This window comes from Cyphellophora attinorum (genome assembly GCF_001299255.1).
Source record: "Cyphellophora attinorum strain CBS 131958 chromosome Unknown Contig28, whole genome shotgun sequence".
Lineage (NCBI taxonomy): Eukaryota > Fungi > Ascomycota > Eurotiomycetes > Chaetothyriales > Cyphellophoraceae > Cyphellophora > Cyphellophora attinorum.
The window spans coordinates 66,755-81,389 of record NW_017253256.1 but is presented as its reverse complement, the minus strand read 5'-3'; the positions used below and the strand labels follow the sequence as shown (position 1 = coordinate 81,389).

Below are 14,635 nucleotides of genomic sequence, written 5' to 3'. Positions count from 1 at the left end.
CGTCCGAGGAAATCACGCACCATGCTCAAGGTGACAGTCCGGTCGATTAGTCCGGCAGAGGTTTTGTCAGGTAGAAGAGAAGGCATTCGGTCCTGTTGCCGTACATGAGCTGCATCACACGTGGCCCGTCATGACGGTCTGGAGCAGGATTAGGGTGCGTATCTGGCATCGAAGTGAAATTCGACTTCTCCGTCAATTTCTGCAGCGTCAGCGGAAAGGTCAGCACGGAGTCCAGAGCTCGCGACGAGGTGGCCTTTCCACCAACCCCTGCTGCACATGGAATAGTCTTCAGATGTTATGAGCTCCTACGCACCCAAATGGCTGCTACCTGCCGCTCATTGCTGCACGCGATACTCCGGGTGGTCCTAGTCACATGTAGTTGGTAATGGAAAAGCTGTGGACTCCATGCCCGCAAAACTAATAGCGCCAAGCGCCCCGCGATCCCTCGTCTCTACACCTCATATTTGTACCATGGGGCCCATCGGCGCAGCACATGCATATCCTCGACATCTCACCTCATCATTCGAGCGCCATCCTCGCATAATACTTCCAACCAGTGATATGATGACCCGTCGAAGGCAAATGTGCACGTCACGGAACAGCTTCACACCACATCCGATGATCAGCTCATGACGTCGTCATGACGCCTGAAAGTTTGCCTTGTGAGATCCGGTCCCTTATAGATGTCAACGCAGATCCGATCCGAGAGTTCTCGATAACTACTAGCTACTGAAATCTCAACATCCCTCACGTCTAACACAAGTACCACATGCTTAGTTCCACCCTCACACGAACCAGTCGAACAAAGCTCCCGGTCTTCCGCACTCTCCACAGAACAATGGCATCCAAACCAACCTCCGGCAACGGCGGCATGGCCAGCGACACCAAAACTCCCGCCAACAGCGGCACGGGCGGCGGCATCCTCGGCGACAAAGCCACCAGCGGCGGCGCAGCGGAGGCTGTTGGGGGTCAGGCAAACGCGTTTGACGCGCAGGGTGCTGTTGGGAAGCACTTTACTGGTATGTACCATTGCTTGGGGCCCGTGGGCGTTTTCAAGTTTCGAGCAGAGGGTCCACGTGCTGACGTTATGATCCAATAGCGGACGGAGCGATTGGCGGCACAGCCGAAGCCATCGGCGGACCGCTGAGCAAGGATGGTGCGATTGGAAAGCAGTTCACTACTGGTGGCGCGATTGGTGGGACCGTACAGGAGAAGTTGGGCGGAAGCAAGTGAGGTGATGCGTTGAACATCCAGTCGAATGTGCAAGATCAGTCGATTGTCACGGCACGTAGAGGAAAGACTGTGTGTCGAGGCCAGCATCGTACGGGGCCTTTGGAGGACGTCTTCAACGTAATGCTCGTTCCTTGATCTGACCTTTGATGAAACCCACCTCATATGCTGTTGCTGTTGAAGTGTGAAATGACTTTCTCAACACCCAGGTCCACACTTAATGCCTCTTAGAAGGTCACAACCAGATTCACCTTTGCTTGCTGGTCGTCTACCTCCTCCGCCTCCCTTCCCCAGGCCAGTCTCCGCCCGACTCAAGAACTTCTCCTCCTCAGCCCTGATTATGTCCGCCTCATCATCCAAGACGCCCAGTAAGGAACTTCCCAGATACTCCCTTGACTCGGCCAGTACAGATCCCGACCCCGCCACTCGCACGCCATCAAGCCTCACAAGTATCTCCAGCATCCGCAAGACCTCCCACACAAACACCAGCTCGTATTTGGCCGACGACTCGCGAGCTGCTTCCCTTATGAGTCCCTCCGTCACGGACAGCAGCAGAGGGACGAGAGTTGTCGCTGGCACGTCGTTGGCGCTCGGAGATACGCCGTAGGCAGAGCCGGAAGCAAAGCCCGAACTGGATGCGAGTGTGTCGCTCCTGCTGTGCTGATCATCATCGTGTACATGCCGTCCAGCAAGAGCCGCAGACAATCGCTGATCCAGTTTGCGGAAGAAGTCAAGGACTTGTAGGTCAGAGAAGTCATGGCCCCAGCAGAGAAAGAGATTGAGGGTGAAGAGGATTCCAAGACATCTGCGAGAGTCGGTGTGGCTGTTGTCGGTGATGCAGTATTTCAGAGCTTGGCGGAGGTTCGTGAAGGGTGTTGGTCCCACGTAGTCCGAACTCTGCTGGTGTTGCCATGTGATCTCATCAGACCAAGCATTGATCTGATTGGCGCTCACTTGCCGGCGAAGCTGGCGCATCGTCCTGCGCTCGCGCCAGTGTGCTCCCATAGCTTTCAGTGGCTCTGGAATGTGCCGGCTCACAGCGTCCTCCTCGGGCGAGGCGCCGCTCTTGCATCGTAGCATTGGTCTGCAAGCTGCAACGTCATACATCATAAGCATTGCGTTCATGAAGCTTGGTCCCTTCTTTACTGATTCAGTCGAGCTCAATCCTTGTCGAGTAGCACAAATCGCCCGATATGCTTGCAGATGCACCTGTGCCCGATCCCTGCTACCAACTCGATACTCTGTCATGATGGCGAAGCAGACGCCATAAATGAGATTGTCGTCCCAGACGTCTGCTGTTATTGCGGCGTGGCGCATCGTGCGATATACACGCTGGCGCCGTCGGTGCTGTGATCGGTCGCGGAGTGGCGAGTTCGAGATACGGGATTCGGCCAGTAGGAGCACCCATTGCAAGACAATCTCGTTGTTACAGATATGGTGTAAGGACACCTCCCGCACAGAACCCGTGCCGGCGTATGCATTGGTCTGCCATTGTGATGGGATGGTGACTAGATCTGAATGTCGCTTGTTCAGTTATTCGCCAGCCGTATAGTGGACGTCACTCACATGAATGCAACAGACCTTTGTCCGCTGTCGTTATGTTGTCGGTGGGAAGTCTGACGAATGGGTCAAGTATGCATGTCGACGGTTGTGGTGCCAGCGCAATCTCAGCAGGCTCGGAAAGTGCTTCAGACTTTGTTTGCTTCTTCCGGCGGCGATCATGAGCAACTCGTGCGGCGTGTGAGCGCTCATTTGCCCTGCGAAACGCCCACTCATCAGGGTTTGTTGTTTTGAGGTCATGATAATATCTGCTGAACTTTATCGGCGCCATTGTCGCACTCGATGCTGTCAAAGGTCCCGTACGAGTTTGTCGGCCCGTAGACTGAAGTCAAGACGACAGTCTGCGTCCTGAAAGCTGAGGGCATACTGATGACTTCAGCATTGGGCTTGTCCATGACGTTGTATGCTTGCATCGTCCTACGAGACTCAGAAACCGTACTCGATCCGCGGGAAAAAGGTAAATGAGGGACAAGATAAACAAAACCATGCATATGTCGGGCTCATGGCTCAAAACGAGTCGCAAGCCAGCGTGGTTTGTGGCCAGGGAATCCGCCGCCGAGCTAAATGCCGTCGGTCCTTCTGGATGCAGTTGGGGACACGCTACCGAAAGCAAATGCACCATCGACTGCAAGGCTTCCCAGGTCCATCGCGGCTTGCTTCGTCCGGTCGGTTGAGAGTCGGGTGATGGTTCTCCAGAGTGTCATGAGTGCGGAAACCCGCTTGAGTTCAGTCAAAGAGCCTTCCCCGCTTCTTGCGCTAGCTATGCATGATCCGTGAGCGCAACGGGATTGTCCCACACTGATACGATTTGCATGCGTCAAAGAAGCAATTTTGACGCCTGAATTGGATTGCCATTGTTGTGTGCAGTCGATGCGGGGCGATTGCCGGAGCAAATATCTTAGCAAGACTTGGGGCCTGCTAGGTCACGGGTGACTAAGCACTCCACTGGAAGGCGTTTCAGCCACATCAGTAACGACTCAGCAAAATCCGCACCGCCAACAAAATCCGCACCGCCAAACGCTCCTGCGCTCGCGAAAGTTCGCTTACAGCGGACTCGGTCTGTACAGAAGCGATAGCATGACCGGCGGCTTGCCAGCATTTCTTCGGAAGCATTGGCTACGCGCGAGTGCCAAGACTAGGCCGATAAGGCCGATAATAGTATGTTTGATCGGTGGCTTGGTCCATCCATCTGGAGCTTGCAGCGCGCGTGGTCGATCGTCTGGGATATTGGCTCTTCACCGTGGCTTTCAGTAATCATTGTGGACCCCATAATGACCAAGCTTCGTGTGTGGAACATCCTATTGTCCTTTTGCTCAGGATGCCCGAATAACGCTTATGCACTATGGCCAGAATGCTTATTTTATGTCTTCGAAGATCGGGTCTATGGAGTCCATCGCGGTAATTGATCCGCAAGCTCCCCGAGGGCCTGTGCCATTAGCAGCTCATGCTGCTACTCGACCGACGGTCTTGTCTTGAGTCGGTAAATCATGCCGGCTTCGTGCTCGAATTATGGTTGGTGGTGATGTGACATACTTGCGTGGCCTTCCGAACTTCGAAGACCTTGGTCCGCCCGTCGGACCATATGGAAGAAGAGAAAAGGTCAAAAGGCTTGCGCATTTCGAGCACGTGGTACGAACTGGGCGCCAGGTTGGCTTAGTTCGTTTTAGGAAGTTCCCACGGATCTGAATGCCGCCGTGGCTCCTGTATCGTGTAGAAGGTGATGGATTAGGACAAGGTCCTGCAGCTGAACATACCGCCGACCGCAAGGCAGCCCAGCCTGCTCGGATTCTATTTCATCTGAATGGTTGACATCTAGCGAGTGAGCCACCGAAACGCCGGGTGATGTATTTTGAGGGTCCTGCGCACGCGGGAAACCCCTCAAGTTGGGTTTCCGAGCCCTGAGTGGCTTTCTCCATCTCATGTGCTGGCCATGCAAGATCCGTGAGCACGACTGTCTTGTCCTACGCTGATGCGGGTTTCGATGCCTTGGCTTTGCTGCTTAAGATGCTTGGATCGGTTTGGCATCGTCGCTTGCGTTGATGGTCGGGGCGACTGCTGGAGTAAACATTTTAGCAAGACGGTGTCCCTGTAAGATCGAAATCGACTAAGCACTCCAGCGCACAGCGGAGATCTGGAGCCACATTAGTAATGGACCAGGAGGTCGAAGACCACCGGCATTGCTGCCCAGGCGAAGTCTGAATGCTGCGACCGCCAGCTTCACGACCGACATGTAACATGTGGCTTGCCAGCATGGTTTCGCAAGGTAGGGCTTCGCAAGATGTTGCCAAGAGCAGGCAGAACATCTCGTGTTGCCCACAGCTCGTGTATGCCCACATCCCGTGCTGCCCACATCTGGTGTATGGTCGGTGGTCGTTGGCCGTTGATCTGCAGCTGTCGCAGTTCTTGTCATCGACACCCGCATAAGGCAGCTCTCGCTTCGTGCGTCTGCATGATCCGTATCGACCTTGCGACCACCGTGGGCAACTGCGGCATGGACGTTGGCCTCGACAGCATGGACGTGGGCCTCTGAGCTTGAAGGTGGGCGCCTGCAGCATGGATGTGTGATGGATGAAACGTAGGTGCTCAGTCTTGCAGATAGGTGCGCCGCGCCAGAGAGATGCAACGGCTTCCTGAGCACGATTCGGAAATGGAGCAGACCCGGACGGCAAAGACCAGTCGTGGTGGAAGTTCTTGCCGCTGTCCAGGTCGTGTTCGAACGCGTTGAGTAGTTGACATACCGATTGTGGCTGCAAGTTGGGTCGTCCGGGCAGCCACTGAACAACCTCGAACTGCCTCATCGTCGATTGATTGTTGAATATATAGACCAGCCGGTCTCGAGGTCGCCTGTGCATTCCGTGTTGTTTGCCCGCTGTTCTGTCGCAGTCGCTGGCTTTCGGAGAAATGAAGATGCCCATGGTACTGGCCGGTAGCTGCGTGGTCATCGCATAGTCGCGATGGCCCGGATTGGCAGAGGCTGGTACTACGGAGCAACACTGCTGAGGAACACATGCTGGCAACCGCGTCCTGCCGAAAAGGTACCGCGAAGACGGAGACTCCGAGATCTGCTGTTTCGCGGACGAGTGACACACTGATAGCTCTGTTCATTGTGAGGGTTCGTTGTTTTGTTGGTTAGACATCAAGACTGCACACGGGAAGTTGTGACAAGTGTTCTCACTGGCTGAGAAGGCATGTACGATTCAAAGAATTGAGGAAGAGGTCGACACGAAGGAGTCGCGCTCCATGAGCTTGGCGCCAAGAATGGCGTGTCTGCTACCCAGGTAGCTCCTCCCTTCCATAAAAGATCTAACTAGATTACATTGCTGCGGGAACAGCAAGGATCTGACCACCATCCGGATGCAACAGCTGGTTGTTGTAGAAGAGCCCAGCCGGGCTGACCAAGAACAATATTGAGCTCGCCATGTCTGAGTCTGCGCCACCACGACCTGCGCATATATGTCAGTGATGGACATTGCAGTGGAAAGGGTTAACAGACCTGCTGGATTCCCGATCTTGCTACTCAACTCGCTCTTCTGCTTATCGTCTGATTCTTGAGTCGTCATTTCGCTAGGAAAGATGCCAGGCGCGATCTGGTTCACTCTGATGCCAGCGTCCTTCAATGTGGTTGCCAGTTGCCGCGTCAAATGGATGAACGCCGCCTTGCTTGATGCATACGCGAATTGGCCGTTGCTGGAGCCCTTCATAAGGCCGCTGATTGAGGAGATGTTGACGATGGAGCTGGACATTGTGTACGCGCTATTCGCTGTTCCTTGGGCGAGGAGTGGGATGAAAGCGGCCGACATGAAGAACTGGGCTGTGACGTTGGTCTCGAAGGTCTCTGCCCAATTTTCTGGTTCGGATCGCAGGAGATGCTTTGAGATGGCCTCGGCGTCCTTCATATCTGGCTGACCGTTCTTGCTGAATGACGTGTTGCTGTCTCGAGCGATACCGGCGTTGTTGATGAGCGCGGTGATACCTTTGGGCTCCTTCTCGCCGACCTCCTTAGCCAGGCGGATGCACTCGTCCTTTTTCGAGACATCGCCCTGCAAGGGAATGATCTGACCGGGGCCAGTGCTGTACTCCTTGACGACGTTCTCCAGTGCTTCTTCGCGACGACCGATGATGTAGACCTTGGCACCAGCAGTTTGCAATGCTTGAGCTATCATCAGTCCAATCCCGGTGCCGCCGCCGGTGAGGACCGCGGTGACCTTTGTCAGATCGAAGAGCTTGGTGATCTTGAGATCTTCGTTGGAGAAGTGAGATGTAGCCATTGTTCTGATGATGCTGGATTGATGTGGTCGAGCTATACGGGTCAGGAAGGGAGAGCTAGTTCTGGTGCAGCTGGGGTAGGTAGTGAGTCTTTGTCTCAGAGCGATGCTGAGGCGAGGAAAGCTATGTCTTGCCATTTGGTGAATACATATATGAAAAAGAACACGAATCACATCGTCATATATGCTGTAGCGGAAGCGAGCGTCAGAATCCTAGGTATAGGATCATGACGTCGGTTGTGTCATCGGAATATACATGCGCTTTGCGCGTCTCGCGTTGGTTCTGAACAATGCAAACATGACTCTGTGCAAAGTGAAGATACGGCTACTGCAGAGCAGGTCCTCTTTGTCGCTGAATCGATAGCTGAAGTTCAGCAGCATTAGCAATGTCATGAGGAAGGACGCGGATCACGACAACCAGACTTCTCTGTGTGTCGGCCGGCGCGGGTCAACTTCGGCGTCGGGCCAACCCTCTTTGGGACACCCGCCCCCGAGTCCTCGATGAGCATTCAACAAACATTTCAATTCCAACTGACAGTGACTCCAAGTTCAGATCAGCGGCGACTCTTGGTGACAACGGATGACTGTGGGCTCACAGCATCCGCAACATGTAGGAGGAGGCGTTATGCTGCGATCGCGCCGCTTGCTTTTCCTCCTCATTCTCCTTGCCATATTCGCGACGAGCGTGTACCTCCTGCGCAACCAGGACTCTTTCGAAGAACTACCGGGACTCAGCAACCCGCTGCATGACTTCACTAATCCACTCCGCGGCCACCATGCTCACGAAGAGAATCCACCGCTCCTCCCTCAGCGGTCCCTCACCCACCCCATCCACCGGCTCATCACCGATGCCGAGAGCACGTTCCAGACGGTGCGCGCGAGACAGTCGCGATCGCTGGCGGATGCGGTAGCAGAATACAGGCGGAGGTACAAGGTGCCTCCGCCGCCACACTTTGACAAATGGTACAACTTCGCAAAGAGGAGGGGCGTCGAGCTGATCGACGAGTACGACACAATATACCACGCGCTGCTACCCTTCTGGTCTCTCAAGCCCTCCGTCATTCGCGAGCGGACCCGAGAAGCGATCGGATTCGACAACGCGCTGATCGCAGTCATGATCCGCAACGGCAAGGTAGTCAAGATGGACGGAGGCGGCGAGATGTACCAGTGGCACCGCGATGCCACCCCCGTCATGCTGGGCAACTTCATCAAGTACCTGCCAGACATGGACTTAGCCTTCAACATCCACGACGAGCCGCGAGTTGTAGTCCAAGCCGACTCCCTAGCCCGCCACGTCTCCGCAGGCCGCAAGAACATGACCCTCGCCTACAACAGCCCCAGCCCACGCAACTCCTTCTCGAAACGTCCCTCAGACCTTGGCGACGGCATGCGCATCAAAGACTACCGCACCACGCGCTTCAACAAATTCGCCCACCAGCCCACCTGGAGCAACAGCAAGCTCTCCTGCCCCCTCACCTCCCCCGCCCGCGGCTGCATCGACAGCGACTGCCACGTCAACATCACCGCCTACTCCGACCAACCCCTCGGCTTCATCCGCAACACCACCGCCTTCAGCGACATCTGCAACAGCCCCTCCCTCGAGCACATTCGGCTTCTTCGACCGCCCCAACGCCTTCGACGTCACCCACGACCTCATTCCCATCTTCAGCCAGTCAAAAGTCAGCAGCTTCCAGGACATCCTCTACCCTTCGCCCTGGTACTACATGGACCGCGTCAAGTACGAGCCCGAGCGCGACATGCCTTGGGCCGAGAAGAACGCCACCATGTACTGGCGCGGCTCCACCACCGGCGGCTTCTCTCGTGATGGAGGCTGGCGGAGACAACATCGTCAGCAGTTCCTCATGAAGATCCAGCCTCAGGCCACCTCCCAGATCCTTCAATACACCCCCAACACAACCTCCTCAACACCCGAAATCGGCGCATGGGAAGTCCACTCAACCCCAATGACCCCCTACTCAAAATACTTCGACATCAAATTCACCTTCATCGGCCAATGCGACCCCGGCGACTGCGACGCCCAACGCGAGTACTTCGGCACCACAGACCCCGTCAACATGTTCGACGCCTTCCAGTCCCGCTACCTGCTCGACATCGACGGCAATGCCTTTTCCGGTCGCTATCACGCGTGGCTGCAGAGCAATAGTCTGGTGTATAAGCTCGCAGTGTTCAGGGAGTGGCATGATGAGTGGTTGAAGGCGTGGGTGCATTATGTGCCGCTGGGGTTGAGGGGGGAGGAGTATGTGGAGAGTGTGAGGTATTTTGAGGAGGAGGAGGGTGGGCAACAGGAAGCGAAGAGGATTGCGAAGGAGAGTAAGGGGTGGGCGGAGAAGGTGTTGCGGAAGGAGGATTTGGAGGTGTGGTATTTCAGGCTGTTGTTGGAGTATGGAAGGTTGGTGGATGATGAGAGGGAGGATATTGGATTTGGGATTTGATGGGTGGGAAGAAATGGTCGTGGGCTTGTGTGAACATGGATGGCTGCGTTGAGAGACTTTTGTACAGCATCGGGAGGACTTCAGGGAAACGAAGATTGGGTATCACTCGAACACAGTGGGAAGAGACATCGAAGCAATGGTATTGTTATTCTCCTCCATTCTGAAGCAAGCCCAGCGCCGGCGCAGTGGCGCATTGCTTTTCTCTGAAACCACTCACGTGCTCGAGCAGGTCGCTGGAGTCTCGTTGGCATTTCTGCAGACTCCGGAAATGATGTGACTGGTTATGATCTGGAGGCCCATGGAGCATGATGCACTCGTCGCCACGGTATCATGGTCAACTTACCAGACGTGTTCGCCAGCCTTGTGGTCGATCGGTACTGTTTCTTCCGACCACTCTTCCTGGACCGATACTCAGCCTTTGCCTTTCCACGAGGACACCCACAGCCATGACGGCACCAAACGTCCTCGACAGGACCAAACCAGCCGAAGAGGCTGATTCTTCTCTCAGAGCGTGGCCCGAGCCGGTAGACCGTGCTCTTCATCCCTCGTCAGCAATTCGTCGAAGTACCGCTTCACCTTTTCCTTGAGTTCAGTCGGCACTTTGTGAACAAAGTTTACATATGTCGGGAGCGCGAAGACCTTGAAATCGGTGCGATAAGCCAGAGTTTCCCGAGTAACTCGGCGGATAGCCTTCGATACGAGGAGCAGACCGGGAACCCATCGTTGGCTCGGGTGCCAGTAGAAAGGATACCCTTGCTCCCAGACGTCGGTTTCACGATTCGAGCCCCAGCTTCTGACTCGGTACCATGCGGTGACTCCGAGGCTAGGGCTGTCCGGCATGGCGAAGCCAATGATCTTCTCCAGGATTTCGGTGGGCATACTGCACAGATTCGGTTCGGGTTTGACCTAACGAGAGCGTAAGTGTTGGAGTCTCATGCAGGAGAGTCGGAGTTGAACATACCCAAGGCGGCGCAGAGAGAGTTGGAGACATGGTCGATTGCACGGTGGAGATACTCGATGGCGAAGGGCGATGGCGCAGGAAAATGCAACGGCGTGATGTCGTCTCAAATGACTTGCCCGACGAGGAGGACTCGGTACCTGAAAGTGGCGCAGGTCAAAATAAGTCGAATTTCAAACAAGCGCAAGATATCTCGAGAAGGCGAGAATCTTCTACTGCGAGGGGTTGCTGTGGAAGAGCTGCCAGCAGTGACTCAAATGAAGCGCCATTTAGACATCTACGAAGGGTCCCTCACTGCTCAGAAGAAATCAGATGAAAGACAGATCGATTCCATGGCATTATCGTTGTTGGCCGCTCTCAAACACGCACCTTTGCGCGCAAGCGTAGCGTACGATACTACTCAACACTGCTACAGACTCGAGACCCAGCTGTCGGGTAGAATTTATTGGCCTGTGACTGCTGTACTGGTCGTCTCGCTGGCGTCTTGGTCGAACGTGTGTCGTCCTCCGAGTCGACCGATAGCTTGTTGCGTCTGCTCGGTGCAACACAACGGCCATTCTCGTCACTATCAACTCAAGTTCAACAAGATGGCGCCAAACGCTGTCGGATCTTGTTCAGCTCAGGAAGTCTCTTCTACCTTCGCAGCTCGACGCCGAGTCGGAAGACCATGTTCTTCATCCCTCGTGAACAACTCTCTGAAGTAATCCCTCATCATCTCCTTACACTCAGCTGGCGCGCGCCATAGGGCGTGGCCTTCCATGGCCTGGAGCAGGAAACCGTGCTGAGACGTGTCCCAGGTGAACCATAGAAATGGCAAGGCGGCCAAGTGCTTCCGCACAATCTGACGAATACTCTTGGAGACGAGCAGCAGGCCAGGACACCACCATATGGTCCACCGGAAGGGATAGCACTGCTTCCATTTGGTAGCTTGACGATCGAAGCGGCCTGCTTTCAGTTCTCCGAGCGGTATGCTGTACCTCCCAGTGACAGTGACTCGTTCTGGCATGGCCATGGCGATGATCTTCTCTAGTATTTCGGTTGGCATGCTGGCGAGATTGAGCTTCGGCTTGACCTGGCGGAGTGCTCAGCGATGTAAGACAATAGAATTATGTGTGTGACATACCCAAGGCGGGGCCGAGAGGGACTGAGGCATCTTGATCGCTGTCGATTCAGCCGATACGGACGGGTCTGCTCGCGTAGGACGATGCTTGCGTTTTGCAGGTCGGCGTTTCTTAGACATGGGGACGATGGAAAAGAGATCGATGATAATTATTCGAATCACGAAGTCGAAGTTTGAATAGACGGAAGAAGGCTTCATGAGAATTGTTTGTCGGTCTTCACTTCGGAACGTTGCTCAGGTGACGCGCTCCGAGTTCTTGACCATTGACTGGGAACTTGTTGAAAGCTGAATTATTACCATGCTCGACGTTCGACGCCATCTGATCAGGACGACCGCCGTCTTCGGCAGCGGTAGAGACTGCTTCTTGGGACCGTCCTCTGCGACCTGAAGCAGCGCTTCGACTTTAACCATGCTCGGGAAATGAATGAACGCACGATATCACTGCCCGTCGCCGAGAAGCCCGGTCAGCACATAAATCTCCTTCGACCGTCGTGACCCGCCTTGAGCCAGTCCGCTACTCATCCCTGGCGAAGACTTCTGCCAAATCCTTCCGCAATTTTCTCTTAGTCCGCTCATCACTTGGGCATTCGAATTGTAGCACGCTTCCATTCTCCAATGTAAGAAGACCTTCAAATTCCACGCGCTGAAAGAGGATCTTCTTGGCAACTTGGCGAATGCGCTTTGAGGTGACGAGAAGATCCCCGATCAATGCTGGCTACAAGAAGAATTCGTGGCGCCGGTATTGCTCGCAGCCTTTGACGTGATACTTGGAGTAAACTTCGACTGTGTCCGGGACGGTGAAGCCTATGATTTTCTCGAAGATCTCGGTTGGCATATGGGCGAGGTTGGGTTTGGGTTTGTCCTGTGGAAGACCGCGAATTAGCGATGCAACCCAGGCTACACATGAAGATGACTGAGCTTACCCAAGGTGGTGCAGAGATGGCTTGAGACATCTTGACTGCCTTGGTGAACGCAGGCGATGACAAGACTACCCCTTCGACGTCGGTGTAGGCGCAGTATCGAGCAGAGACAGTGTACGAATCATGAATGGAAGAGGGAGAAAGACGAGGAGATTGTTGTCAGTGATTCTGAGTTCTTATAGTTCTTCGAAGATGTTCTCGTGATTGTTGGTAGCACTTCACTTCATTCCATTACTTGAGTGAAGAGGAGGTAGAGCTGTGTGACGTTGCCTCAGTTGATTTTTGCTGCTCTCTTGCCTCGCCCAAAGAAACGCTTGATGCAGCCAGTCGTCTTCTCGTCTGCGTAGAACCGATCGCGTCCAGCTTGCCGCTATCCACTATCAGGGAGGAGACTGACCAGCGCAATCTGAACATCGCTGCCCAGCCGTAAAGTATGGTCCCTTCTCACCTAGGTGGTAGTTGCCCTTCCCGAACAGCTTCTCAGAGTGCTTTCGATGACTCCTCTTGATGTCGGCTGATACTTCTTGCCGCACATAGTGGTATTCGGAGCCCTTATCGGTGACAGAGCGTTTCGTGAAGAACGAGAACTCGGCACGCTGAGCAATGATCTTCCCAGCAACTCCACGTACGCGTTCAGACACGAGTAGTAGACCAGACACCCACTTTGGATACCAGTCGAAGGGAAACAATTGTTTCGACGTTCCGTGGAGATATGTTGCATCGATTCAGATGGAGTAGATGGACTCCGCATTGTTCGGCATGGCGAAGGTAACGATCCTCTCGGGGACTTCGATTGGCATGCTTTCTAGAGTGGGCTTCGGCTTGTTCTGGCGAGATCCTGTCAGCAAATGAACCATGTGTGCAAGCTGAAGCAGTATGGCATACCCATGACGGCGCACAAACGACTTGCGACATTTCGACCGACGGGTTGGAGACGATCGATATGTGAGAGATCGATGCCACGAGTATATGACGAGGAGGATTCAGACGAAGACTGCGGAGGTTCGCTTTATGAAACGTTGGCAATCGATGGAGATGAATTCGTTGACAGGCCGGGTTTCTGGTAAGTTGCGGAGATGCTGCGGTGAAATCGTTTGCGAATCTTCGCTTCAAGTTCAAGTTGTCGTTCAGGTGAAGAAGGTGAAGGGCGGGCGATGCTCGTTCAAGTGGTTCTCATTTGTCTTCAATGCCTAGAAGCGACATGCTGCCAGGCCGACACCATCACGTAGTTCCCGTGCATCCATATTGCTCAACGCCTCCGGAAACGCCGATGGCCGTCTCGAATCCGAGTGAGACGACGTAGTTGGGCGGACCAGACCACGGGTTCTCTCGAAATCAATGGGGCCAATTGTCCACGGAGGTCCATTGAGGAGACCAGTCATCTCCAGCACCCGCTTTCAACCTCGCGACCAGACCAGAGTTAGCCGTTGTGACCTGTCCACCCCTCGCGAACACCGTCTTGAAATGCTTCTCGAGCTTCCTCCCAACAACAGCCGGCATTTTGTCCCAGAAATAAGGCGAAGGATGGAAGAGGGGCGCATAGTCGAGAGTCTCCATTCGGAGCCAGAGACTGAATTTGACGCGTTCGGAGAAGACCTTGCGAGCAGTATTACCAATGGATTTGGAGACCAGGAGGAGATTAGGGAGGTACGATGGCTCCCATTTGAACGGGTTATGTTGCTTTCGGCTTTTTTCGCGATACATTGCGTTGATTGTGAAGTAGTGCGGAACGGCGTAACCAATAATTTTCTCCATGATCTCGGTCGGCATGCTGGCGAGGTTCGGTTCGGGCTTATCCTGTGACACCTTGTTAGCGACTATTTGACACACGAGGACTGTGATAGAGTCACAGACCCATGGTGGCGCAGAGAGAGCTTGAGACATGGTGACATGTGGTGTAGGGCTTGTCGGCAGCGAAGGTTGCGGTATCGCGTGAGGAAGAGTCGGCGAGGTGTCGTGGTGAAGCAGCCAACTGACGGAGAAATTTCAGCACTGGGTACGTGGTGCAATGAAGATGGAGTCGTAATTTGAGTGGCCGCAAGATACCTGCGTGCTGTTGTTGAAGATTCTTCCATTTCAAGTCGTTGCTCAGGCGACACAAGGAGCGTCAAGCAGCGCTCAAGTGACGT

General features: G+C 54.4%; 9 protein-coding genes across 9 annotated transcripts; 2 read left to right on the top strand and 7 right to left on the bottom strand.

Annotated features, from left to right (window-relative positions):
* Positions 1-838: 838 nt before the first annotated feature.
* Positions 839-1,233, top strand: AB675_11779 (uncharacterized protein; the record flags this gene model as incomplete). The annotated part of the gene is made up of 2 exons (XM_018140654.1): positions 839-1,019; positions 1,100-1,233. 2 exons carry the CDS (start codon positions 839-841, stop codon positions 1,231-1,233), a joined length of 315 nt encoding a protein of 104 aa, XP_017996845.1.
* Positions 1,234-1,391: 158 nt separating this feature from the next.
* AB675_11778 (uncharacterized protein) lies at positions 1,392-3,061 on the bottom strand (the record flags this gene model as incomplete). Its single annotated transcript, XM_018140653.1, has 3 exons — positions 1,392-1,456; positions 1,503-2,744; positions 2,797-3,061. The coding sequence occupies 3 exons, from the start codon at positions 3,059-3,061 to the stop codon at positions 1,392-1,394; spliced, it is 1,572 nt and encodes a 523-aa protein (XP_017996747.1).
* Positions 3,062-6,102: 3,041 nt separating this feature from the next.
* On the bottom strand, positions 6,103-7,058 carry AB675_11777 (Rhamnolipids biosynthesis 3-oxoacyl-[acyl-carrier-protein]; the record flags this gene model as incomplete). The annotated part of the gene is made up of 2 exons (XM_018140652.1): positions 6,103-6,233; positions 6,284-7,058. The coding sequence occupies 2 exons, from the start codon at positions 7,056-7,058 to the stop codon at positions 6,103-6,105; spliced, it is 906 nt and encodes a 301-aa protein (XP_017996824.1).
* Positions 7,059-7,680: 622 nt separating this feature from the next.
* AB675_11776 (Beta-1,2-xylosyltransferase 1) lies at positions 7,681-9,508 on the top strand (the record flags this gene model as incomplete). The annotated part of the gene is made up of 2 exons (XM_018140651.1): positions 7,681-8,695; positions 8,736-9,508. The coding sequence occupies 2 exons, from the start codon at positions 7,681-7,683 to the stop codon at positions 9,506-9,508; spliced, it is 1,788 nt and encodes a 595-aa protein (XP_017996766.1).
* A 504-nt stretch (positions 9,509-10,012) lies between these two features.
* Positions 10,013-10,499, bottom strand: AB675_11775 (uncharacterized protein; the record flags this gene model as incomplete). The annotated part of the gene is made up of 2 exons (XM_018140650.1): positions 10,013-10,414; positions 10,470-10,499. The coding sequence occupies 2 exons, from the start codon at positions 10,497-10,499 to the stop codon at positions 10,013-10,015; spliced, it is 432 nt and encodes a 143-aa protein (XP_017996786.1).
* A 586-nt stretch (positions 10,500-11,085) lies between these two features.
* AB675_11774 (uncharacterized protein) lies at positions 11,086-11,619 on the bottom strand (the record flags this gene model as incomplete). The annotated part of the gene is made up of 2 exons (XM_018140649.1): positions 11,086-11,538; positions 11,590-11,619. 2 exons carry the CDS (start codon positions 11,617-11,619, stop codon positions 11,086-11,088), a joined length of 483 nt encoding a protein of 160 aa, XP_017996731.1.
* Positions 11,620-12,301: 682 nt separating this feature from the next.
* AB675_11773 (uncharacterized protein) lies at positions 12,302-12,539 on the bottom strand (the record flags this gene model as incomplete). Its single annotated transcript, XM_018140648.1, has 2 exons — positions 12,302-12,448; positions 12,510-12,539. The coding sequence occupies 2 exons, from the start codon at positions 12,537-12,539 to the stop codon at positions 12,302-12,304; spliced, it is 177 nt and encodes a 58-aa protein (XP_017996748.1).
* A 692-nt stretch (positions 12,540-13,231) lies between these two features.
* On the bottom strand, positions 13,232-13,421 carry AB675_11772 (uncharacterized protein; the record flags this gene model as incomplete). The annotated part of the gene is made up of 2 exons (XM_018140647.1): positions 13,232-13,333; positions 13,392-13,421. The coding sequence occupies 2 exons, from the start codon at positions 13,419-13,421 to the stop codon at positions 13,232-13,234; spliced, it is 132 nt and encodes a 43-aa protein (XP_017996843.1).
* Positions 13,422-13,841: 420 nt separating this feature from the next.
* Positions 13,842-14,390, bottom strand: AB675_11771 (uncharacterized protein; the record flags this gene model as incomplete). The annotated part of the gene is made up of 2 exons (XM_018140646.1): positions 13,842-14,303; positions 14,361-14,390. 2 exons carry the CDS (start codon positions 14,388-14,390, stop codon positions 13,842-13,844), a joined length of 492 nt encoding a protein of 163 aa, XP_017996715.1.
* Between the last annotated feature and the right edge of the window lie 245 nt (positions 14,391-14,635).